Source organism: Gossypium arboreum, chromosome 8, assembly GCF_025698485.1.
Source record: "Gossypium arboreum isolate Shixiya-1 chromosome 8, ASM2569848v2, whole genome shotgun sequence".
Classification (NCBI taxonomy): domain Eukaryota; kingdom Viridiplantae; phylum Streptophyta; class Magnoliopsida; order Malvales; family Malvaceae; genus Gossypium; species Gossypium arboreum.
In genome coordinates, this window is record NC_069077.1 from 116,867,542 (window position 1) to 116,895,439 (window position 27,898).

At 35.1% G+C, this 27,898-nt stretch overlaps 1 protein-coding gene across 2 annotated transcripts; it reads right to left on the reverse strand.

Moving 5' to 3' along the window:
- Nucleotides 1-312: 312 nt before the first annotated feature.
- Nucleotides 313-27,540, reverse strand: LOC108463658 (uncharacterized). Of its 2 annotated transcripts, none has more exons than XM_017763559.2 (20): nt 27,062-27,540; nt 26,943-26,982; nt 26,589-26,837; nt 22,618-22,717; nt 22,416-22,490; nt 21,406-21,504; nt 20,872-20,988; nt 20,639-20,754; nt 20,338-20,437; nt 19,405-19,763; nt 18,739-19,063; nt 18,134-18,342; nt 15,667-15,885; nt 8,372-8,558; nt 6,377-6,627; nt 5,850-5,942; nt 5,675-5,776; nt 2,407-2,764; nt 1,507-1,644; nt 313-1,426 (listed from the first exon to the last, which is right to left on the reverse strand). In XM_017763559.2, exons 1-20 carry the CDS (start codon nt 27,276-27,278, stop codon nt 731-733), a joined length of 4,050 nt encoding a protein of 1,349 aa, XP_017619048.1. In that variant the 5' UTR covers nt 27,279-27,540; the 3' UTR covers nt 313-730. The 2 variants fall into 2 exon arrangements, with proteins under 2 accessions (XP_017619048.1, XP_052887906.1); XM_053031946.1 differs by having other exon boundaries at nt 5,850-5,938; nt 6,373-6,627.
- Nucleotides 27,541-27,898: the final 358 nt, after the last annotated feature.

The window sequence follows — 27,898 nt, forward strand, 5'->3', positions numbered from 1 at the left end:
TGGGCATAACAAAAACTTTTCTTTTCCAGTTCCAAGGAATTTCCCCATTACCGCATCCCTTCATAAATCACATTTCAAAACAATGACAGCATCAAACCGAACTTGCTACTCAAATTACGTACTTGTTTATTGGTACTTGGAACCGGCGAGTAATATGTTTTTAATCTAATTGTGAAGCTTAACAATAATATGAATCTTCACCCATTAAAATTTTAATGTTTCTTAACGAATGAAAGTGCAGATCGTAGAATTCCATAAGACAACCCTAAAGGCATATGCATGTGCCGCAAGGAGTAGAATAGGACATCATAATTTTGCATGCTCAACGCTTCATATATATTTCAAAACCAAAAGACAAAAAAGACGCAGTAAGTTCAATCAAATATTGAGCGGCTCTTGGAGTACAACTCTCCAGTATTCTACAACATAATTCCAATCTAATCTTACAACAAAAACAAGTCAGGTGTACAGTTCCCAAGCCTTTTTTTTTTTTTTACCGTGATAGTTTGCTTCAAATTCAAGACGTGAACGGGACATGGTCGTATAGGTTTAAACTATACCACAAATCAAGTAAAAGGTGTTTCTTCTCCCCCTTGGTCCAAAGACGGATAATATTCACACCAATCCCTTCTATTCGAGTTCACAACATCTCACAGGACAAATGAAATTGAACTATTCCCTGGCCTCCAAAAGAATCAATATAAACCATTATGAGCTAGCCCCAATAGACTCAAACAAATGGCTGGCTGCTTGTTAACGTAGATGAAATACTTGTTTCCTGGTTATCTGGTGTCACAGGTGGTACTTCTGCCAATGGTTTATTTATCACAGTTGAATCTGGTACTTCTGTATCACTTGCAGATGTTGCTGGGTTCATTTCTGCAGAAGCAATCAGATCCGGATTGCTCCCTGTTGATGAATTAGGAGCTTCTTCTACTAGAGCAGGTTCACTTGCTTCGGATGCGGGTGCTGCACCTGTTGCCGCCACAGCTGGTGCATCAGGAGTTGCTGCTCCTATTGGCGTGCCAGGTGTTGCATCTGGTGCATCAGAAGGTGGTGCTCCTATTGGTGTGCCAGGTACTGCAGCAGATGCACTTGGAGGTCCTCCACCGATGGGTGCATCAGCTGGTCCAGTAGGAGGTGCTTCTAATGCCAATGGTTTGCTTTGTGGTTGTGAAGTCTGAGTCACTGGAGCAGGTTTCTTTTTAACTGTAATTGAAGCTGAGAGTGCCGACATACCCGGAGGAAGGATTTCAATAGGAGGTTTCTTCCCTGCCTCTGACAAACTTGTAAGTTTGGGCTCCTCAAGAGAAGCCAAAAATGCAGCCGTAGCATCTGTTTTTGCTGATGGGGTGTGCTCCACCTCCTTCTGTAACACTTTGTTCCAAGCCTCAACCAAGTTCTTCAGTGTGGGTCGCCCATGAGCCTGGAACAATTTAGACTGGTCAGAATGCAAGAAATGAGCTTTGGATCAAGAATAAGTTCTCAAGATGAATCAAATCATACATGTGCATGGAGCACAGCCTCCGCAAGCATCCCAGTATCCTGCCAAGCCTTCTCCATAAGAGCATTGTCTCCTAAAACCGCAGCTGAAAATGCCGCTTCACGTCCCAATCCGAGGGAAATCAAGTTATTTACTAAACCCTGCAATCACGTAGACTTTCTTTTGTCAGACAATAATTAAACAAAGCCGACCAAGTACAAAATTGATAATTTTATCATGCCAGAATAATCAGGTAAAGTTATATATCTGCAATGACAGTAACTCTAGCAACACAATGACGTTTCTTCAGTAAAAAATAGTTAAAAAATCGAACAGAAAATATGGTACACTCATGACCTCCGAAAGGTAACCAAATTTACATTCCATGACAAAATGTCAAATAACTGCCAGTGAGCTTTCCCATAATAGAATACAAGTGGGGGTTTACAGTTCTATTTCTTTTTCCCTGTAGCATTAGATACAAATTACAGGGGGATGAACAGTGTTTTTGAATACTTAAAACAGTCGGGTAACAAAAACCTAGTACTAATATAGTACAACTGATTTAATTTCAGATGACAGCTTTCTAATTTACTTCAACCAGGTTAATTGCTTTACGACAAGGACACTGAGCCAGGTTCTACAATATACATGAAACTTAAATTAGCTACAACTAAATACAAAAATAAGGGTTGGCAAAAAAAAAATATAACATTAAATTTATACACGTACAAATTTAGGGAGACATATATTTAAGGTAGTTTGGATATGTAAAACCAAGGCAAGCAATACGATTTCAATATTTAAAGAAGCGCAATAGCTATAAAGCATTTATGTAGCATAGAGTTTTTAAAACCAATTAACAAGTATCACAAAGCTTAAATGACCATTTCCGGAAAAAGGATATGAAGATTGCAACTCACACTCAGCCGTGTCAATTCGCCATGATTTGCAAGGCGAAGGGCAAGTCCTCTTAACTCATGACCCTGTAAAGCTCCTTTCACGGAACCTGCAGTAGCTAACCTTTTAAGAGCTTCACGTGCAATGTCGACCTGGGCAGTAGCATCAGCAGCATCAATAAGGTCCAAAAACTCCTTTGCGAATTTTACTGTTCCTTGAACAGCCTCAACCAGATTTTCCTTCTTAGCAGTCAAATTAAGTATATCATTCAAACCAAGACCCGGATTATCCTGTCCAACATCCCTGCTGTTGCTCATTGTCAGAAGACACTGCAGAGCTCTTTTCAAATCATTACTCTTCATGGCTAAATCAAACTCCAACCTGTAAATGCAAGGTAGTAATGTAATTGAAGAAATCACGGACAATAATGCAATCTAAGAATAACAATACACTCTAATTGGCATAAACATGAAAAACGGAAAATATATACTAATGGAAATGCTTTCTTCAATGGAAAAACAGTCAAAGCACTTCAACCATTAACTTTCTTCCCCTACTTTTTTAAGCAAACAGCAGAGTCAATGATGGAGATATTTCAGTCATCTCTCATGATGCTACCTCTGGAGGGCAGAATAGACCTACGAAACAGGAGCTGCTAAATTAAAGGGAAAAGCAAAATGGTAGGATGATACCCATGACAATAATTCCTTGATTGTGAACTAATTTTGCTTTGATTACATTCCACCAAAAATACTCAGCTATATGTTAAGCATCCAACCTAAAACTAATTGGTAAGAGATGGAGGGGCCAACTTTAATATAAGACCACAAGAAATTAATTCTTAACAGATGTGGGATAACACCACTTAACACTCCCCCTCATATGTAGCTCCCAAGGCTTACACATGGACAACCTCACCAGGGGTCATCAATCTTACAAACGGTTAGGTAGGAGTAAAACATAACAAAACTTGAGCCCTGCTACCATGTTAAGCATCCAACATAAAACTAATTGGTTATAGGTGAAGGGGCCCAACTTTAATATGAACCAAAGGAAACCTAATATTTAACAGATGTGGGATGATACCGCTTAGCATGAAACCTAAAACCAAAAATTGATAACAATAGGAGATTCCTAGAAAGTCTAATTATTAAGGTTAGTTAAGACCAAAAAATCAACTACTTGAAGAAAATTTGGGTTGCAAATAGAATAGTGTATTATAGAACTAGGCAGCAACACAATAAAAGGCAGGAGCCCAGATCAGGCTGCAGAGAACATCAGTCCTGCTGGTAAGGGCAAAACCTAGAGCCAGCAGTGCCAACCTGGCATAAAATGGTCAATGACCACTCAATACTGACAAAGGATAAAAAAGAGGACGACCAACATAGGAAGAAAAGAACAAGAAAAAAGTAAAACACATAATCCTTTATAGAGAAATTTCCAGAGCCAACTCAATATTTCAAATTGAGATAACAATAAGATGCAATTTGTAAGACAACCATAAGTCCTTTACCATTTCTTTTACCAAATTAGAAGTAGAGTGCTAAAATCAGTAAGCAAAAACACAGGTACAACAAAAAAATGAACACAAGAATAAATATTTTAAAATCTATAATATGCGAATTGAAGTTAATGCAATAAAAAATTTACATATAAATAGGTACTTGCTATAATTTCATTAATATAAAAACTATGTACACAATATGCAACAAAGAAGCATCGAAGAGTATGATAAATATATTTAGAAATTTCTCCTCAAATTTTCTTAATGTAAAATTATTATTAGGCACACACAACTATTGGATCTAGATAGTTCAAAATTAGTCTGACCCAAAATTAAAAAGTTCTAACCTGATAATAAACTTTAACATCTTCCTCCACAAAAGGCCATTTGACACGACCCAATATTATTCTTTTACATGCTAATAAAAATATTTTTTTGCCTCATCAGATGCAGCACCCCTGTCAGTGATGCAACTGTGATCTTTCAACTCCCTTAATCCACTCATCTCCAAGGCCCCAACTAAATTTTCACCTATAATTTGAGTCTCAACCACATTGATCAACAGCAAGCCAGTAACAAGGAAAGATTGGATAGTTCTTAACGTTTTCCTCTCTTCACTTATGACTGGTAGCCAGTAGATAGATTTTTTTCTAACTTTCATCACCCAAGTCTGTCCCATTTCCATGTTGTATCCAGAATAACAAATTAATTTTGGGATTATTAAATTAATTGCTCAGTATTCGGATGAAAGTGGGAGAAATTAAGAGAACATATATCTACATGTGCTAAACCCAATTGGAGATATGTACTATTGTCCTCAAGGAGCGGTTGTCAGTATGCTGGATGCAGTGGCTGTAACTCCGAAAAAGATATGTTGCTATCAGAAAGGAGATCAAAAGATTAAAAATTTATGCAGAAAATGATGCAGTGAGTCAATATTTGACATTAAAAACGTATGGCAAAGTCACATGATTCATTCTCATCCTAAGTAGCTGCATTTGATGGTAAGGAAAGAGATGACGGCCACCAGGACAGTCAAGGTCATGAGCAGGCTGCCCCTGCAAATTGGTACTTATAAACTTAAAAAGATGGAGTTGCTAAACAGGGAATATAGATGCTTTACTTATAATAGGGCCATGTATTAGTTTTTTATAATTTTATTTGACATGGTTTTCAAGTGGCATAAAATACCTTATGTATGGGAATGATATTAAATTTTAATTTAACTAGTTTATCGAACAGACAGCACACCACTTTTTCAGGGGGAAAGAATGACCACCGAAGGCAGTGGCTTTTCTACTCTATTATAATCATATCTGATTCATGTCTAAGTAGTACCGCATCCTCAGTTCTTGATTAAAATTGACTCAAAGAAGAAAAAACCATAAATTTCCAGCTCATTATCCTACCATCAAACTGAGGAGTTCAACAATTGTCTACTCTTCTTTTCAAAAGAAAGAAGAACAACTGTCTATTCTTCCATTTGATCATTTGATGTCTGTATTTTCCCACGATATCAATGTGACAACATACAATAATGAAGAAATACACTCATACATATGATGCATGGACTTGTAAACCCTGCTGTACAAATAACCATGCACAAAAGAGAGGTAACAGAAAGCACGCAAGAATTGAAATGCAATTATGTTTGTATAAGAGATCATTCTAACAGAGAAATTTTTATTGACAGAATTAGAAGTTCATTTCAAAGTTGAAATTGTAAAACACCAGCCATAACCACCATAGATATAAAGGAAATCATAAACAAAAATGACAAGCGAAACCTCTTAGATATGCCAGGTAAATGAAGTGCTTCAGTGGCATAGCCCATGCCAAGCATAAATTGTGCTAAATCATCATGATGTTCTCTGCCAAGCCGACTTGCCCTGAAGATGAAAATAAGATTAGATTGTACGAAAATGTAGTCTCATTAGAAATAGAAAAGAATTTTTTTTATACCATTTCACTGCACTAACAGCATCTCCATAAGCAGCAAGACACCGACACCGAATACCAGGATGACTCAGAGATAAGGCATGTGCAGTCATGTACCTACAAACAGTAATATATTCGTAACAGAGATCTATATTTGATAATTTAAATTCCATTTCAGCAAGAATGCAGCTGAGCTTTACACGAATATGGGACATGACGTGAAAAGAACTGGGTATTTCTAATCAACAAACCACGGCCAAAAAGCATGTACATATATGGATAATTTATATATGCACAATGAATAATAGTATTAAAGCAACACAAGCAAATTCGAGGAAGAATCATACATAATGACACACTACCATCAAGCAAACATGCCTCTTAATTGAAAAGTCCAGTAATAACCATAAATGCACCAGTAAAATGCAAAATTTCCAAATTCTAAAAGCAAGTAATCAACTAAATTAGAGCAAGAACAAATTTCAGAATGCTAAGTACAGGGATGAAATTATTAGGCAAGCCATTCAATTTCTCACAGCAGGCCGAGGTACCTATCAATAAGCCAAAGGACTCCATCTCTTACACCAACCACAATTAGTGGTCCTACAGGCCGTTTTTGCTCAGTTGGAAAACGAGTAACTGCTACTGAAACTCCTCCACCACCAACAGCTATCTCATTAACCTTTCTTTCTTCCATCTCTTTTAGCATTGCTGTATCATCCCCATCAACTTTATATTGTTTCGGCAATGATAAGAAAGGTGGAACAGAAGGAGCATGCTGGAAAGAAGCTAACCGAACCACCTGACAGCAAACCATATGATTAAAAAAAAAAAAAAAACCTTAATCAGATTAGATGCAGCACAAAGGTATTAAGCCATAACATACTGAATTATCCAGTTAAATTCTTTTACACAAGAGATGACTAATTGTAGCAGAAGCAAGTATATTGTGTGCAAGCAATTAGAATGCAATATCTTTATGGTGTTCCTTGACTAGTTGTACAATAACTTGAACACAACATAATAACAATAAGAACAAGAATGAGCATAAGCATAAGCCAGTACCCAATGATTTAAAAACCAGACTGGTCTGTTTAACCAGAAACCAGTAGGTAAGACAGTCCAACTAGAATAGTAAAACCGGCAAGAACTGGAAAGAACCGGTAACCAGAAAATTTTTAGAAAACAGTTTTTGTGATATTTTCACTTTCTCAGTGCTTTTACTTCCGGTCTGTGCAGCTAAGCCATTTTCAGGCCGAATTACCTGTAGAACTTAAAGTCCTGACTGACAGTTGTTCCATCATAGTGGTAGAGAACAAAAGCTTGTCTTTAGAAGGAGATAAAAGGCCATTGTGAAGAGTTGCTTCACACTTCACTTACAGAGATGGGCTCAATAAAGTCGAAGGATGGTTATGATTGAAAGGGGGAAAGAACGGAGATCAACGATTGTGGTTACAATAGATGAAATGGAACCAACGGTCAATGGATAGGAGAGTAGATACAAAAATGAGGTAAAATTCTCAGAAAATGATAGTTTAGAAACTAAGGAATTCTCATTTATCTCATTATAGGGCCAAGGAGACATGCCCGTAAACAAGGACCTAGAAAGAAAGATCATTAGGACCTTTGACCTTCAAAAATATAGGGTTGCATAATGCATGCTGCAAGAGCAGGCTGTGCCCCAACTCCTATCTCATACGTTACATATTTGAGCAATTATTGAACAGGACAGTTCAGAAGGTCGAACCAAAAACAAGAAGAGTGACCAGTTTAACTTCCAGTTCGGTTTTTTAAACACTGTCAACAGCCAATTATATCAGCTATCTAAATATTGAATAGTACATTTAGCAATCTTCAAGTAATTCCAAATTTGGTCTTTTCTATCAAGGAAAAATGCTACTCCAATATTTGGATTTCTTAAAGTCAACTATAATATTTTTTTTCTTGTTTTTGGGGCAATGACAAGGATGGAGGCGGGGGATATTTAGACAATAGTCAATCAAATTTTATCCTGTCTTTCTCGAACTCGATTGTGAGTGTCAGATGCAAGCATGTGTTTGACATGGTATGTTCAATTTTTGAAATACTTCCATGTGTTTGGAGAGCCATTGGAGGATCATATCCCCAATACCCAAGTCCTAATTTGTCTCAATATGGGTACTTCAAGAAAAATGAAGAGTTGAAGGAACATAGATTCTATCTGTAGTTAATTTGTGCAAAGAGATTCCAAAGGAAACATATGACTACCAATCATTAATTGTGCAAGTAGAAAAGAAACTTTAAACCACATGAATATAGAACTTCAGAGAAAAAATAAGGCACAAAAATGAACAGTAATGTTACAGCTTGCACAACTGTATATGAAGTATCTTGATTCACTTACATCATGTCTCTTAAGATGTATCCACAATTTTAGAAAAAATTCAACATTTATCTTTCTTGAACTTATCACTTTTCTAAAAATAGGCTTTCTTATCATGCAAATGGGTAGTTTCAGAAAAATAATTCAACTAAGATGTATTCATTTAATTACTAAGAATTCTGACCTGCAACATAGGCGGTCTCAATGTTATTCTTTCTTGTGTAGCAGTTTGGGGACCCTCCACAGAGATTAGAGCCAATTCTCCATGGTCAGCAACTGCTCTTGCCTGTGCCTCTTTTAATTTCATCTCTTCTTTCATCTTTCTGGTTGCTATGTCAATGGGTGCAATGCCAGCATCAACAAAAACACATCTGAAAAATTCAGCACAAAGGGCACAAATTGGCCAATTACTACTTGCTTGTCAACACCCTTCGCATTCCATAAACATATGTATACATATGAAAGAGGAATAGGGGCAATAACCAGCAAAACAGGCCCCATGTGAACAGCTTTCAACGGCTTAAAGGACTTAAAGCTTTAAGTTAGTTATTGATTCCATTATATTGCTCATAGAAAGAAATGAGAGAAATATTAACATACATGACAGTGTAGCTTTTAGCATAAAATAGGATCACCCCATGATAACCATCAATCAAGAAATCAATTCCAACTTCTATTCTATAGAGAAATATTACACATAAAAAGAGAAGATTTGTGAGAACAAAATTGTCCCAGGCAATCTCTAAATGAAATCATGCCATGAAAATTTCAAAATGAATTAAGTAGCATCATGAAGTGACAACAGTTACAAATCCATTCTCAACACATCAACCAATTCAATCTGAATAAATTACAATTAATGGTACAATCTTATCAAAATTAAAGGACAAAAATACTATTTTAGCATATTCAATGTATATTAGAAATAACAAGGACAGTTATACAGCGCAACTAGAATGACGTATTTGAAGGATATTTTAGGTTGTTAAGGCATACTTCAAAGCAAGTTAGATGCAGTAGATTGACATAAAACATTTGTCAGATTTCGAAATATTTGAGTATATCAAATATGATTCTAAAAATATTCTATCCCTAACTTTAAGGCTGTACAGTATCCCTAAAATCATTCTGTTTCCTAACGTAAAGTTACCTTAGTTAGGCTAACTATGTGTATAAATATGTATGTAATCTCTTGTGGAAAATATAATAGAAAATATCTTTTTTTCACATGGTATCAGAGCCGGTTATTTAGCCCGATTTCTGGGATTTTTAGCCGATTTCTTTAGCCTATTTTTTTCGACTCCCAACCAGTCCTCAAGTCTATAGAACTTGTTCGGACACAACATGACTGAATCTGTCAAGACCAAGAACACTGGGAGGGCTCGAAATTTCGTAAACAACTCAAATCCAATGAGTGAGTTTCAGAATATCCAAGTAGCCTCTGAGCTAAATGGAAAAATTATCTGAAATGGTCCCAATTGGTTCGTACCTTCTTGAAAGGAAGAGGAAAGCTGAGTCACTTAGGGCTAGTTTGGCAATGCTTTTGAAAAGTGCTTTTGAGAAGTGCTTTTGAAAATTTTGGTTTAAAATTTGAGTGTTTAGCATTGCTGTCAAAAAGTGCTTTTGAGAAATAAAATGTCCATTTTAGACATGTTATTATCAAGTAACAAATATACATTTAAATAATATTTAAATTAGTTAATATTATTATATTTTAGTAAGAATATAAAAAATTATTATAACTTCTTGTTAATATTTTAATATAAAATATAAATTTTAAATTTTTAAGCAATAAATATTAATTATTTATAAAATTTAATTAGAATATATAAACTATATTTTAAATATTTAAATATAACTATTAAATATTTGTAATTAGTATTTTAAAAATATTTTTTATTTTTAATTAATGATTTTAACACATTTATAATTAAGTACCAAGAAAAAAAGGAAAGTACTATGTTATTGGAGGGGTGAAAAAGTAATTAAGCACTAAAAGTGCTTTTGGGATAGGAAAAGCTAAAAATTTTACCTTCTCCTTTTCAGAAGTACTTTTCAAAAGCACTTCTGAAAAGCTAAAAATTTCAGCCAAAAGCAACTTGTTCTACACAGCTTTTCTTCCAGAAGTACTTTTGGAGCCAGAAGTGCTTTTGAAAAACAATGCAGAACTGGCTCTTACTCGAAACTGGACCTAAAGAAGGGGACCCTAAGTTTGATGCTTGGGATGAACAAGACTCTATGGTAATGTCTTGGTTATGGAACTCTATGATGCCAAAAATCAGTGATACATGCATGTTTCTTAGCACATCCAAAGAAATATGGGAAGCTGTGAAGCAAACTTATTCTAAAGTTCGATATGCTGCTCAAATCTATGAAATCAAGACTAAGATTTCATCCACCAAGCAAGGAAGTCGATCAATCACGGAGTATTCCAATCTGTTGCAAAGTTTGTGGCAAGAGATGGATCATTACCAGTGCATTCGGATGAAGTGCGGTGAAGATGCAGCACTCTAAAAGGTTTGTTGAAAAGGATCGAATTTATGATTTTCTTCTCGGGATGAATGTTGAGTTTGATGTAGTAAGAGTTCAAATACTTGGAAAGAGGAACTACCATCACTAAATGAAACAATTGCAATTGTTCGTCTTGAGGAAGGAAGAAGAGGAGTTATGGTGGAGAACAATCAAGTGGATAGTTCACTTTGGTTACTAATGCTGTAAATGAGAGGAGATTTGGCCCGGAGCGACCAACTAGTGAAGATAATAAGCAGATAGAACGTACAAAGTCTTTTAACAAGGATTCGTATGGTGCACCCTCTTGCAAAAGGCTCGTCACACTAAAGACAGATCTGGAAACTCCATGGGAAGCCACAGGACAACAAACAAAAATTTTTCGAAAAAGGTGGACAATCAAAGGACAAGGACAAGCAAATACAACTAGACAACTAGATAAAAATTCTCGTGAATTACCTATTGAATTCAATAAAGAAGAAATTGAGAAGTTAAAAATTTCTTTGGGATCATTGGAAAAACTTCTTCAACAGTACTTGTAGTTTGGCCTTTTCAGATATATCCTCTCCTCAAAGTTCTAAAGTCTCAAATCAGATACCAAAAGTTCTTGGGTCATTGACTCAGAGCTACTGACCACATGACCCACCTCACAAAAATTTGTTTCATATACACCTTGTTCTAGTAGTAGAAAATTAACAGAGAGTGATGGTTCTGTGATCACAAGTGGCTATCAAGGTGATATTGTTATAAACAAAAACCTTACTCTTAAAAATGTTCTTCATGTTCCAAAATTATTTACCAATCTTTTATCCATTAAAAAATTACCAAAGACTCATTGTAAAGTGGTTTTCTATCACAATCGGTGTCTTTTTCAAGAATGAATCGAGGAGGATGATTGGACATGCTAAGGAAATAAATGGCCTATACTATCTTGAAGAATCCAGTGAAGAAGTTAGTGTTCTGAATTCCTCACCTTTATCTCTCATATCCGAGTCTATTAAAACCAATAAAGACCAAATTTGGCTCTATCACCTTCGCCTTGGTCACCCATTATTTAGAGTCCTTAAAATTATGTTTCCTTCACTATTCAAAGAATTAACTGTTGAAAAATTTCATTGTGATATCTGTGAACTTGCAAAACATAAACGTACCTCTTTTCCAGTAAGCAATAAAAGAATATCCACTCCTTTTACTCTTGTTCATAGTGATGTTTGGGGGCCATCCACTATTTCAAATATTTCTGGAGCTCGATGGTTTGTATCCTTTATTGATGATTGTACTCGTGTGTTTTGGATTTTTCTTTTAAAACAAAAATCTGATGTTAGGTCTGTCTTTCCAATTTTTTACAACATGATCAAATAACAATTTGGGGCCGAAATAAAAAGGTTTAGGTCAGACAATGCCAAGGATTATTTCAATCAATTCCTCTCAACATATTTTCAAGAAAGAGGCATTATACATAAGTCATCTTGTGTTAGTACACCCCAACAAAATGGTGTAGCCGAAAGAAAGAATGGTCACATTTTAGCCATTACAAGAGCCCTATTGTTCCAAAAAAAGTCCCTAAACAATACTGGGGAGAGGCTGTTCTAACTGCTACTCATTTGTTAAATAAATTGCCTACAAAGGTCCTTGAATCTCAAAGTCCTATGCAAGTTCTAGCCAAATCTTTTCCGATTTCACTACCTCCAGAATCTTACTCCCAAAGTATTTGGTCGTGTCGCTTTGTCCATGTTCATTCTCAAAATAGAGGAAATTTGATCCACGGGCTGTCAAGTGTGTCTTTCTTGGATATTCTTCCACTCAAAAGGGTACAAGTGCTATCATCCAGCCACAAATTTTTTTTTTGTAACAGCTGATGTTACTTTTGCTGAACAAGAAAATTTCTTCACTCGTCCTTATCTTGGGGAGATCTTATTCACGAAGATAAGGACAAAGAATTCTTTCTTCTTGACATTCCAGCTCTGTCCAGCAACCAAACACTCTCATTCCAGCTCTAAACACTCCCATTCCGGCTCTGTCCAGCAATCAAACACTCTTACTCGGACCTTGCCGCTAACCAACCTGCCTAACTTGAAACAATGACCCCAATACAACCTGAAATCGAGCCTAGTACACCCAAATCACCAAGAGGAATTCAGGACACTACTCGTCTGCTACGGTTTACTCAAGGAAGAAGGCACCAGTGCAAGTTCAATCATCTTCTTCTCCTATACGACACGAGGTAATTGCTGAACCTACTTTGAATTCTAATACTACAGATTTAGATGATTTTCCCATTGCTATTAGAAAGGGGACTAGAGCTTGTACAAAACATCCCTTGAACCTATTCATGTCTTACAAAAACTTGTCCCATAACCACAAAGCCTTTCTTACTAGCCTAAATTCTATTTCCATTCCTAAAACTATATTCGAGGCATTAGAAGATGAGAATTGGAGAAATGCCATGAAGGTTGAAATGGAAGCTCTTGAAAAAAATAAGACATGGGACTTAGTGAAATTACCGGAAGGAAAGAAACCGGTGGGATGTCGCTGGGTGTACACAGTGAAATATAAGTCAGATGGTTCTTTGGGGAGGTACAAAGCAAGGTTGGTTGCTAAAGGGTACACTCAAATGTATGGGATAGACTATCTTGAGACATTTGCCCTGTTGCAAAGATGAACATCAGAAGAGTGTTGTTGTCACTAGCTGCCAACCGAGGCTAGAAATTACAGCAATTTGACATCAAAATGCCTTTTACACGGTGACCTTGAGGAGGAAGTCTATATGGATGTTCCTCCGTGATTCGGTCCAAATACAAGACAGCAGTTTATGGACTAAAAAGGCTTTATATGGACTAAAACAGTCCCGAGGGCTTGGTTTGGAAGATTTACCAAAGTGATGCTCAAGTTGGGGTATAAACAGAGTCAAGGAGATCATACTGCTCAGAAACATTCATCTTCGGGGAGTGACTGCTTTATTAGTCTATGTTGATGATATTATTGTGACTGGTGATGATCTAGAAGGAATGGAGAAGTTAAAAAATGCCTAGTAAAAGAATTCAAGTCAAAGAGCTAGGTAAGTTAAAATATTTTCTTGGTATTGAAGTAGCACACTCTCGGAAGGAATATTCATATCTCAGCAAAAATACATAGTTGATTTGTTGACGTAAACAGCAAGTTGGGCTGTAAACCAGCAGAGACACCCATAGAGGTGAACCACAGACTCGGAGATGTATTAGAAGATACAGCAGTTGATAGAAGGTCATATCAAAAACTTGTGGGGAAGCTTATTTACTTGTCCCATACCAGACCAGATATTGCCTATGCAGTAGGTGTTGTAAGTCAGTTTATGCACAATCCTAAGGAATCACATCTTAGTGTTGTATATCAGATTCTACAGTACTTAAAAGGCACGCCAGGCAAAGGAATCTTATTTAAAAAAGGAGAAAATTTAACCCTTGAAGCCTATACGATGCAGATTATGCAAGATCTATGGTTGATAGAAGATCAACCTCTGGTTACTGCACTTTCTTAGGAGGCAACCTTGTGACTTGGAGGAGTAAAAAACAAAACGTTGTGGCTAGATCTAGTGCAGAAGCTGAATTTAGGGCAATGGCTCTTGGAGTTTGTGAGTTGTTATGGCTAAAGATTATATTGGAAGACTTGAAGATCAAGTGGGAAGGTCCAATGAAGTTGTATTGCGATAATAAGTCTGCTATCAATATCGCACATAATCCAATTCAACATGATCGAACGAAGCACGTTGAGGTGGACAGACATTTCATAAAGGAAAAACTGGACAGTGGCTTAATTTGCACTCCATTTGTGTCCACTAATGAACAACTAGCAGATATACTTACCAAAGGATTGTCTGGGAAGTTGTTTCAGAAATTAGTAAGCAAGCTGAGAATGGATGATATCCACTTCCCAGCTTGAGGGGGAGTGTCAGATTTCGGAATATTTGAGTATATCAAATATGATTCTAAAAATATTCTATCCCTAACTTTAAGGCTGTACAGTATCCCTACAATTATTCTGTTTCCTAGCGTAAAGTTACCTTAGTTAGGCTAATTATGTGTATAAATATGTATGTAATCTCTTGTGGAAAATATAATAGAAAATATCCTGTTTTTCACAACATTGGTTTAGGGCAATTTATGGAGGAATTTAAGGGATTACAGCTGATATGAATTGAGACTGAGACTTAGAAGCAAATAAAGGTTTCATTCCATTGAGGTTTAGCCTCAGAAGAGAGCCACATCAGAAACGATAGTAGCAGGGATTGGTGAGCTGCAGAAAACCAGGATAAAACTTGTGACACCATTCTTGTGTCACGAACAATAACCTGAGATTACAGTAGTAAATAAAGAGAAAATTGTGGAACAAAGAGGTGCAGAAGACAGGTTTCTAGGCATCAGCCCAATTAACTAAAATATTCATAAATATGCTAGTTAATACTTATAGATATATGAAGACAGCACTGATATTTATATTAGACTATCATCCGACCAACTGGAACTAGGTTCCTATTTGAAAACTGACTAATAAACAAATAAAATACAATTAAGATACCAAGAAAGCTAACTTATCCTCCCTCAATCCAACATAGTTAACTCTCAGGCCTAGGGGTTTACATTACAGCACTGCACATGCTACGAATCATAATATGAAATTCTGCATAAAAATCTTTAAATGCATAACAAAAGAAGTGAAGAATTAGGATCTTTCACTGCCTGCACCAAACATAAGAAGTCCATATTGTATAATTTATGTTCATTTTGCCAAAGCAATGTAAATATCAACTTAGATGAGCAGCTGTGAACAAAATTAATTGTCCTTTTAATCACATTCATTTCAAAGCAGGGTGCTATTTGAGTTGATAATATTCTCATAAATTTCAAAAGATATGCTGATAACCAAAAGAGTGAAGAAAACCACGAAATTCAATCTAACGTAAACAAAATATCTGCACAAGTTACTAGATCATACTCAATTGTAGTTGGTGTAGCTACAAACAATTGTCTCCGTTGCCAAACAGCTCCAGTGGCATGGGCTATTGCAACATCTCCAAGGTATCTATACTGAGGGCGCAATGAAGAGATGACAATATAATGCTGATATGCAAAGGCACAATACTCAACAGTTTGATCCCATGCAGTCCACTCTGGCTGAGGTAGAAGACCACCAACAGGTTGAAAAGTTTCCCAACTGCACATTTTAACTTCAACAAATTACTACATATTATCTGTCATTTGATGGTAAAAAAAAATACATACAAAATGCAGTAGCTATTAGACAACACCAAATTTGCAAAGCGCTTATCTCAGGTCTAAGCAAACAAAAAATTTACAAGAGTTGTAAAGACTTATGACAATTTATATACACATATGTAATACAGACAAAAAGGCTGGTCCAGGAGTTCAATTTAAGAAAGAGATCAAGGTTTCTGGCTCAGGATCAGAAATTGTATGAAAATTTACCAAAACAAATCTAAATAAATCCCAGCCATACATAAAGGCATTATTCAATGGAGAATTAGAAGAGGAACTAGTTATGACCCTACCAACCGGGCCTGAAGATATGGTTGAAAAGGACAGTGTGCAAACTAAAAAGTCTTTATATGGCCTTAAACAATCTCCTAGAGCTTGGTTTGAACGTTTTGGGCAAACTATAAGGATTTACGCCCATTCTCAGTCAAGCAGATCACATCGTGTTCTATAAACACGCAAGGGAAAACAAGGTTGCCATTCTGATTGTTTATGAGGACATAATTTTGCAAGGTGATGACAATGCAAAGCTGGAAATCTTAAAGAAAAAAGTTGCAACCAAATTTGAAATAAAAAACTTGAGCATGGTGAAGTATATTTCCTTGGGATGGAGTTCGCTAGATATAAGGTATATTTGTTAATCAAAACATGTATACAATTAACTTACTTGGTGAAACAGGTATGCTTAGTTGCAAGGCAGTTGAGACACCTTTTGAACCCAACATAAAATTACAGCTAGACAAGAAAGAATGTATGGTGAACAAGGAAAATTATCAAAGGCTAGCTGGCAGACTGCTATGCTTATCTCACACACACCCAGACATAGCGCTTGCAGTGAGCTTGGTAAGTCAGTTCATGCACTCAATAGGAAGAGAACAATTTGATGATGCACATCAAATCCTAAGATATCCGAAAAGGACTCTCGGAAAGGGATTGTTATTTAAAAGGCGTGGATATCTTCAAATTGAGGCTTATACAGATGTTGAATGGGTTGGAAGTACAACTGATAGGAGGTCAACTTTGGCTACTGCACCCTTGTTGGCAGAAATCCAGTTCCTTGGCATTGCAAGAAACAAGGTATAGTAGCCAGGAGCAGTGCAGAAGCTGAATTTAAATCCCTTGCTCAAGGGATTTGTGAGGTAATGTGGCTAAAATGACAATTAGAATATTTGAAGTTGTCAGATTCTTCAGCCATGAAGATTTATTGTGAAAACAAAGCAGCCATCTCTATCGCACACAATACAGTTTTAGTGACAGAACAAAACATGTAGAAGAGAACAGGTATTTTATAAAGGGAAACCTAAATAGACAGATTCACATGCCATACATTCCTACCACCAATCAAGTTGTTGAAATACTTGCAAAGGGACCTCACAACAAGCAGTTTAATGGCCTATTAGCAAGCTGTCTATGGAAGATATATTCCATCCAGCTTGAGGGGTGTGCTGAAAAAAGATCCCTTGAATGTAAAACCGATTTATTATTGATTATGTAAATACTTCGTTTCCTTCATTATCCAGGTTGTAACCTATAAACATGCACCATTTTCACTCATCAGAAATGTATTTCAGTATTCTCTTCTTAGCTTTCTGTTTTCTCCTTTCAGCTTTTTCTTACAGTTTAAAGCATACTGATGAACCATAGCAGTAGACTAATTAAGCCAATGCCCCTCATACCAAAATTTTATTAAATGACATGCCTCTATCCCATATGATGAACCAGTGTATTCGAATTTCCTAGTGACTATGAACTCAATACATGATTAGCATTTCAACTTTCCACCTTATGAGAACCTTCTACTTATAGGTGTTTTTTCAAGTCAATTTTGGTAATTCTTTATCTTGGATTGCATGTCATCAATAGATATTAGATTAACAATGCTGAACAAAAGCATGTCACAATCATTTACAAATTCAAGAGATTTCAACAAACAAATAAGAGCAATGTGGACATGTTCGAAAAGCCCAAATAGTAGTACAGTTATACCCAACAAAAAGATTAGGGGCAAAGCCAGGAATTTGCCATCGGGGTCAAAATAAAATTTTAAAAATTTGGGGGACCAAAGGTAAAAAATTATGTTGAAAAGTGGCTTATATTAAATGATTGACAAATGAAAGGGACTAGAATTGACAATATCCCATTTAACCCAAAAAAGATAAAGACGTACGCATGGTAGTAAATATTTTCACCTGAAAAGCTGAAAGTTTTGAGGCATTGCCTCAGCAGGAGACCGTTGAGAAGAGAATCCATCATCAAAAGTAGCAAAAGAACCACTACTTCCAAATCCAGACAACGGCATAGACTGAATTGTTGATATAGCTGTCGCAGCACCAGGACTAATCCTACGAGGCGTTCGATAGGCGACACCAAGTAGTGCTCCTCCATGCAGGCCAACAACCTAAGTAGAGAAATTTTCAAGTAATGATAGGAATCTAACTATGTTTAATGCTGCAATTGTGGAAGTAGAGCAATGGGAAACAAAGTATCAATTCTACCAAGAAGACAATCAAAATTCTGACAATAGTTGAAAAAGAGCCTGAAATATCATAGATCATTTATTTTCGTAAAGATTTGTTATAAACAAAAACATGCCTAACATGGTTTATAATATTTTTTTATCTAAAAGGAAATAAAACAATTTGTTAGACAACACAAATTGTGGAAAAGATTGTTACATAAAACTTGGCACTAAGAAACCATCTTTCTTCATAATCAAAGAACAAATGCATGAAGAATAAGCCTAACCATATTGAAATAATCAAACAATAAACACTGAACAAGAATATCAAGATACCGGTTCACTTCGGCTACCAATGGACCTCATTAATATGTTTGAAGTTCCATCATCCAGCAAAATACGAACTTGAACATTAGCAGAAGCAGCAGTAGCAGCTGCTGCTGCCTGAGCTGCAGCTGCAGCGGCTTCTTTAGCTTTTCTTGATGAACTGCCCTTGGGGAGAATGGGCATTCTAGGAGGTAATGCAGACTCTAGTATAGCAAATCTGTCAGAACATGTATCCCAAGCCAGAAGCCGTGCACTTCCTGAATCAACAATGGACCAATCGCTGACTTTGTAGATTGAGAAATAAGGAATATCAGGCCACACAATTGCAAGATATCTGCACATAAGCTTACAGTAAGAATTGATGCCAGGTTAACTACATTCCAAGTGATGTTTCTCCTTCCAAACATATAACATGTGTGCATCCATGTAGCAAAGTAGGATGCATTTATAGCTGACTGGTACAAGAGCATATCAGCATAGATGTTTCTCTTATCTCCTAGATTTGGAGGAGAAAACGAGGAACTAAGAGTCCAAATTGATCATCAACCATGTAAACAAACCAAGCAACTATGACCATCTACTACAGTTTGTTGAAGCAGGAACTTAGAAGCAACAATAGACAAGTTGAAGCAAAAGCATATATTTTACCAATAGTAGAAGTCAAAGATTGCTTACTTTCCGGAACTGCTTATGGAAAGAACTGAATATGAATCATGTGGAACAGGTGTACTAATGTGCTTTTTAATCTGCTTCACGTGCAATGATTCAAGTGAATCTCCCTTCAACTTTCCTGTTTCAGATAAGGAGCCATTATTTCCAAGTGAAGGATTTGTCGTATTAGACAACTGAAAGTTTAACAGCTTCAATTCCCTTTCAACAATGTAAACAGCAGAATGTTCTCGACTTCCAGGTGGTGTTGGCAGAGGAACTACAGGAGGAAGTGATCTAGCATCAAATTCACTGACAATAATACCAACATTGGTCCCGGTAGCAACAAGATGAGGCTGTAAAGGATGTGCAACCATGCAATAAACCTGTGGTAGAAAATTGTAAGAGTCAAGATAGACATTGCTGATGAAAGAGATCAGGTGGTAGGAAGAAAGGAAAGAAACATCAAGCAGAGTTAAAAACAACAATAGTATAAAGGCCAAATTCATTAAAGGGAAAAGAAGAAATTAAATTCATGGTAAATATTTATATTCTTTATTAAGCAAAAAATAGTTAAATATTTTTATATTTTTAGTCCATTAGTTTCTAAATTTTGGGTGTTATCCAAGGAATTTTTTTAAATTATCCAAACAAAACAAAATCTAGCAAGCAGAGGTTCAGCTAATGATGTCTCAACCCATTCTACTACATCCTCACTTGAGTTTCTTATACAAGGAATTAGAATTACTCAAAAGAGCTTGGCCATTTTATTATCAATGTAAATCTTTTTCTTCACTCATTCCATTAGGCTTCTGCAATATTAACACTGAATATAACATCAAGAGCATGGAACTTATCAAGGCTCCAAGAAAAAAACCAGCTACTAATTTTTTTTCTTTTTTTTTTTAAAAAGCAACTTATTAAGGTTCTAGGATCACAAATGCAGAAACAGCTAAATACCCTAAGTTTCTTGTTTGGCGCAACAACTTGAGGAGGAACAAGTGAAGACAGGTCACATAATGGTCTTGTAAGTGCTGAGTAAGTCGGATGTTCAATAGCCCTGCAAAAGGAAATGGTAACTATGATATCCTTGCAATAATAAACAAACAAAACAGCCTTAAATTATCCTTATTCAATGCATATAGCCTTCTACTTATATACTTCAACAAGAGCAATAATATAAAGAAAAGAACTCCAAAGATTTTTTTTAAATGAAATGCATTCACCAAGAGCAATAAAGAAAACCAAATTATTAGTATACCATATATAGGAATCTTTGACGCAAGTCAAAATATCAAGGTTAGGTGCTCGAGGATGACACCAAGATGCCACACTATGACATGAAAGCCTAGGAACAGGCTTCATTCGCCTTAACTCCTGCAGCAAAGAACTTAACAAGATCAAAAGAGAATAGATGCCAACTCTTGGATGCAAAATTTCAGTCACATCGCACTATTTACAACTCTTAACACTTCACAAGCAGCAGCACAAAACCTTAAAGGACATCGTGTCCCATATAGCCAATGTCTTGTCTGCACCAATTGTAATGAGCTGTGGAGCACCCCCAATAACTCTAGAAAGCTCAACAGCAACAACACCACCATCATGTGCCTGTTTGATATCACAAAGATGAAAACTTTCCCAAAGGTGCATCTAGAAAACATGCATACAAAATGGCTCTAAAAGGTTAAGTGGATACATAGAAATAAGAAATATAATATATCAATAATTTTTTAGAAAAAGAAAGAACCCCATAAACCACAGTACCACAGTTATGAAACATTCCAATATTTCACAAGGGAAAAGAAATATATCCAGTAATCCAATCCCAAAACCAACTTATTATTCTATTATTGGATGGAAACTGAGGTTGCCTAGTAAAAATATAGCACTCCAGCATTCTAGCTTATCTTTAATATATTCTTTTGATTTTAGACTTTGAAACTAATCACAATAAACCATTTACTGGGTTGATTATTAGCTCCTATAAGTTGGTGAGAAATTCTCCAGAATTAAAGAAATAAGCACCTTCAAGCTTAGCTTGGGTACAAGTTCTCGTGAATCTTGACCATGGTCTGCACTCCAAAGTATAAGTAAACCATCACTGGCACCTGAAACAAGAAGTGCCTGCAAACAAAATAGAAAACAATGAAAAAGTTTCATGACAATCAGAAATCATAAGAGGCCAAACTTGAAGATCCAAGCATGTTTTCAAAAATATGTCCTAATTATTACATAAAAGTATTATTGCAGAAAGATGGAACCCAGCAATGGAGGTTAGAACTTTAACTTGGAAAGCCCAAACAACAACTATATGTTCTCCTTAAATACATTCAAGTTACATGAAACTGGTGGCAAAACAATATAGAAACAATCTATCTAAATATCCTTAAAAGAAACTTGAAAATTTATAAACCAACACTCTAATAAGATATAGACACAAGATTATAGGCAGTAAAATGTAACTACCCTCTCTTTCATAGTTAAGTTGGGAGAGAACTATTAGGGACATGGGACTTTGTTTTGGGAGGTGAGGTAACACTACCATCAAGATCTCATCTAAAATACAACTATTATCTAAATTGATTAAATCAACAGTTGCATTATTGTATGTACAGCCATTATGTGTCATGACCAAGCACTCTCATACTAAATTTGCCTGTTCCAAAAGGACAAACCTCTGTAATGCTGTGAAAGATGGAATATAGCACATAGAAGATGAACTTATGTACGCAAAAGAAATCTTAAAGTTAGTTGTTTGTGAGTGGCAACATATGCAGGTAAAACTAACAGAATTCAGTGGTTCTCATTATATACACCATAAAGCAATTTGACAGGCCACAATGTAGATCTCAATTAAAAATTCATAAAATTGAAGGGTAGAAATTCCATTAACCTTATGACCAGAATCATAAACTTATAATCAAATCACATGCATTGTTCATGCTTGGGCAAAATTGTTGCTCTTTAAGAATGAGGGAGGCCAAAAGACATATATTATTGCATAGATTTTTTTTTCTTTGAAAACTATGACCTACCTCACCAGAAGAAGCCATGAAAGTCATCAAGCAAGAAATTGATCCTTTATGACCCCCTGTGTATCTTCTTACAAGCTGCCAAAATAAAATGAATTCCAAAAAAGAAATGACGATTTCATAATAAAATCTACTAGAAAATAAACAAAGAAGGGATAAGCAATTGATTATGTAGAGAATGTGAGAAAAAAAGCAACCATCAAACCTTCCATGTCATCATTGATAGAACCCTGATAACACCATCTGATCCACCAAAAGCAACAAGAGGACTGTCACCAGCAGATGATCTAGAAAGGAACTCCATACTGTCAGGAAAAAAAAGGATATCAGTTAGTCAAAGCATAATGGTATACTTCGGGAATGAGTAGAAGGATGGTAGAAGATAATTAACATTAACAAGATCATATGTATAGTAGGCAATCCATGCCTAACAAGAAAAATAAAGAGGGAAAGGATTATAGGTACTACAAAAGCTACTTAAAAAGGCTTAATAATTTGATGCAATAAGTATGGGTAACGGAAAAAGATATGAAACAAAGCAGAGTTCAAAATCAACAAACAGAGACAATAATAACGGAGACAGCATTCGACGGCCACCTGCCAAATATTTGGGAGAGTTTTGACAAAAGTATTAGGCAGAAAAATAAGTCTAGCCAGAAAAATTACACTATTCAAAAAATTTGGCGAAGCTTGGGCTCTAACATCCAAGGCCCGAGTCCAGCCCCTCCTATTTTCATTTATATAATATGTTATTTTCTTTTAATTTTATATATTATGTAATTTACATCATATGAAAAATAAAAATATAATACTATAATCTAAAATACATATATCAAGTCGTTTATGTTTAAAATTTTAATAAAAAGAATATATAATTAGTAAATATTAAATAAAAAATAATATAGATGGGAATAAACAGATTTGGATTAGCCATTTACAAATATGAAAGAGCTTGTATCACAACTTGTTTGTGTTGCCTCTGAAATAACAACAGCTAGCTATTAAATATATGGCTTCTATATGGCTTCTAAGTTGAAAGAAACCATAGGCCATAGCAGGGGTTCAAGAGGTAAGTTCCAATCATTTTCAACTTAATTCATGATTTGATTCAATTAACATGGAAATAAATGCTTTAGTAGACATGCAAATGCATGCAAAAATGAGGAACAAACAAGAAGATAAATTAAATGACATAGCTTATATCAGTACAATTAAAAGGTTACAAATTGATATGATCTATGTAATTTTGGTGCATGCACAGGTAAAACTAATGACTGGTTGATTAGATTAGAAAGATGAGGTAAAATAAAATTTGATGTTTCGTGATAGGAGCTTCAGAAAATTAAGTAATTGAAGGGAAATTTATTTACATATTGAGAAAGTATGTTCTCTAAGGAGGTATCATATCAGTTGGTGAGATGCTTGTAGAAGCAAGCAAGACGGGACTTGGTCTGAACGAAGTGATATTAGATGAAAGAAATAAATCATGACCAGTGGGCTTCAATTTCTTTGTCACATATGATTTTTAGCTAGGGTCATCCAACCATCCACCTTCGGGTTAGAGTATCAAGTTTTTAAAATAGGGAATTCTAATATGACTTAAAAAGATACTAAAGAGGACAAGAATTATTGAATTGCTTAAGACAGAAACTTAAAAGTATTGTGTGATGATGGTTCAACTTTCATGGTTCATTAACTTAAATTTTGTATTTTAATTAAATATGATGAATATAGCATTCAAAGAACAATGATGGGAAGAAAAGCAAGCTTTTCTTTTTTCTTTCGATATACATGCACAAATACATATCTATGTACATACACATGTATATAAGAGTACCAATTTACAATTGTTACACTCATTGATATTTTTTCTACAATTCATAATTGATTAAACCATATTGGATTCAATATTTTACTCATGTAAATCATATACACCCAGTTTCAAACTGGTTCAAGGACCTCTAGCTATTGCTTTAAATCACAACAATTTCCAATGATTAAATATACAATTCAAAGTAGAACTTATGATGGAACTATAATAAAGGCTATATTGTTTTAAAATTTGGCATGTCACATGCATAAAGTGCATGATTAGACTATTAGTAAACTAGCCATTTTATAAAAGTAATTATTGAGCTGTGGTGCAAATTCATTTGGTTTGTACCAATGGTACTTCAATCCTACTCTTACAGGTCATATAAGCGGTACTTGACTGAGTGTGTAAAGCATGAATGTCTAAAATGCACCTAAAATCTATGTAAACAAAGAAAATTCTACATGCTGTATGTAGTAATCTTAAAAGCTTATGAATTAGATGATAAACGTCAAAGAGGTTGCTCATTAAGTAGATTAGCATTTCTTAAAGATAAAAAATTATTATCATAAATTAGTAATCATCACACACTAGCTCAATATATCCCCCCTAACGCAAGAGCTTTACTACAATGCTCTTTTACAGTAATATTTATTAATTATTATACATATTAAGGATGGCTAGGAATATAAGATATTTTTAAGGTTTAAATATAGGGCTAGGATTAAAACTTTATTTGTAACCCTAGCATAAATAAGCTGTAAAATATTTAAAGCCACAACATCATTATTATTTTCTTTGAATTAATAGAAAGAAACTAAAGGTTTTTCATAACCCTAAATTTTCTAAAGTTCCAACTTCTTTCTTACTCATTTGTTCCGCCCTAAGGTAGTGTTTGGTATGATGGAAAGTAGTCACATTCTATGGAATTTAATCAATTGGAAAGTGATTCCAACGTTTGGTGTGTCAAATTTTATTTACTTTCCTTGAAATCTAACTTTCCATTAGGAGTTACTTTCCCATGAACATGGCAATGTGATTCCAATGATAAAAGATGCGAAAGTTACTTTCCCATGTAGATTTGAAAGTTAAAAATAATCTCAAGACAAAATTACCCGATTTTATATTGGTTTATGGTATTAGTCTACTAAAAAACGTAAAAAAAAAATAAAACAAAATAAGAAGCTATTGGCTTCTTCCTTTGTCCTAACTCCTACTACTTGATTTTCTCTATTTCTTCAACAAATTCTTCATAAGTATTATATATAAATAATTTTTAATTCATTCCAAATCAAGTTCCATATATACATTATTTTATATGTGCATTATTATATTTAGAAAATATATGTAGGACAAATTTGAAACAAATTTGCTTTCAATTAACATTATAAATTAAAAATTTTAAAATATAAATTAATTTATTATTAAATATTCAATCCAAATATTTGTTAAGAATAAAGTTTACTATAAAATTAAATACATGAATATTATTTTTATTTAACAAGGGTAAATTCATAAATTATCATTACATTCTTAGGAGAATACTTAGTGAACCAAATGTGATAATGTAATTTTCTTGGGATTTTAATCAATACCTTCCAATGTATACTAAAGTTGTAAAGTAACTTTCATGACAATTAGATTCCAAAGAATAGCATTCCATCGGAATCATAACATGGAAAAGCACCAAACACTACCTAATTTTATTGATTTACTGTTGTTTTCCCATACAAAATCAATTTTGGCATCAAAACCTAATTAGATTCTAGGGCACGTGTTAGAAGTTAGAAGAAGAGGAAATCAGGGTCAAGTTGCCACATGCAATCTATGCTTAGCTTTTCTCGTCACTAAAATATAGCTAATAAAAGAGACTAAAAGCCAAAAGGGTGAAGCACACCTTATATGCCCTTCGCCTTTCTAGGGCACAAAAGACTATCACTTGACTGATAGCAACACTAGACTAGGCATGAGGCACTTCAATCAAAGAAGGCCACATCAACGAAAGAACCTCGAATACGTACAACAAAATTATTGCTTTCAATGAATAAACTATAAAAAAAAAGTGACCAAAAGTCGAAGGCAGTAGCAGCACCAAAAATGGGAAACATGGACAGCAGCAAAATTAAATCAAAATGCTTTGCAAGGTATCCGGGTATATGAATAGATGAAAACATTGACACTTAAAAGGTAGCAGACAACAAAGAATAAGAAGCTTCAATTCTAGAATTCGGGCTCAGCAAATGAATGTGACATAAAGTAGAAGTAAGTTTATTTCCCTATAATAGTAAATATATATATATGTGAAGTAAATAAATATGGCAATGGAGCTGACTCAAATATGAGCTAACTGAGAGAGAACTCACCAGAGAAGAGACTTGTTGTCAAGTTCTTGTTTAGGTACATCACGGCTACGCATGGTAACCAAGTCCAAAAAGATGGCTTTGTTTTCACAACAGATGACAAGAAAATGTCGTCCTTTAGTTGATGGAGCAGGAGAGGCAAAAGTCGAAGTAAGATGATTGACAGCAGTGGGAGCTTCGGCGGCCGCAGAACGATTACGCCAAAGTTGCCAAAACCGTACATCATCATCAAAAAAGCTCACTTGCTTAACACTATTAACAATCCATCGAAAGAAAAAGGTCCAGATTTCAGATTTTACTGTTAAATTGTATTTGAAGAAAGTTAAACAAAAAAAGAGAGCTCTACTAGTTAATCACCTCCCTCCGCGGATGGCCTCTGTAGGTTTCCCTTTGGGCTCTGCAAATTTGTCAAGTCAAATGAAATCAACTCCAAAACAAGTGAGGATGAATATTAGATATAGAAATAGATTACGAACCAGATTCGCCCTCAGCAAGCTTCTCCAATTTGACACCAACAAGACGTCTCTGATCGATCCCACCGGCCTTGAGCTCGTAAATGACCTGGCGATGTTCCCAGTTCCAAACGGAAACGTGGTCGGAGGCATCCGCGGTTACCAACCATGGATGCGTGGGATGCACCGCTATTTTCACAATCTTATCATTGGTGCCTCGAAATGCCCTCAGCCGCAGCATTTCCCCCCGATCTGATCTGATTTGATCTGGTTATAAACAACTATTATACAGTTCACTAGCAAGGGCAACCGAAAAATCTGAAATCACTATTCCAATTTCGAGTTTCATCCAGAATTTCAGATCCACCCACTCTCAGCTGAGTCTGTCCTGGCTGGTTTTCGATTTGCCAGTCTCTCCCTCAAGGTATTTCCCTTCTTTTTTTTCTTTCTACTTTATTTTTCTTTTTAAACCCCAAAAACTGAAATAGAATAATCAAATTCGGACTATCATTTCTAAAATAATTTAATACCTCTTTTGACCCCTGTACTATAGTAAAATTTTCACTTTGGTATCTATGTTATTTTTATCAGTTTGGTCCCCATACTCTATTTTGATTATCAAAATGGCCCCTAAACTTTCATTATGTTATCCCGGTTACCCATCTATATATCTTCTGTTAAAAATTAAATCAACCAATTGCCACATTAAATAAAAGTAAAAAATTTAAAATTTAAAAAAATCAAAAAAACTTAAATAAAATCATAAAAACCAAAATAATTATTTTAAAATTAAAAATTTCTAATCTATTTTTGAAAATTATAAAATAAATATTTTATAATTATAAGTATGCCAAACTTTAA

Bases quoted from the DNA above. Each gene is read 5' to 3' on its own strand.
- LOC108463658 (XM_017763559.2), bottom strand. From the start codon at position 27,278: ATGCTGCGGCTGAGGGCATTTCGAGGCACCAATGATAAGATTGTGAAA. The intron at 26,838-26,942 runs GTGATTAACTAG...GATTGTTAATAG, and splicing joins GAGGCCATCCGCGGAGGGAG to TGTTAAGCAAGTGAGCTTTT. The intron at 19,764-20,337 runs GTATTTAGCTGT...TTTCTACCACAG, and splicing joins CGCCAAACAAGAAACTTAGG to GTTTATTGCATGGTTGCACA.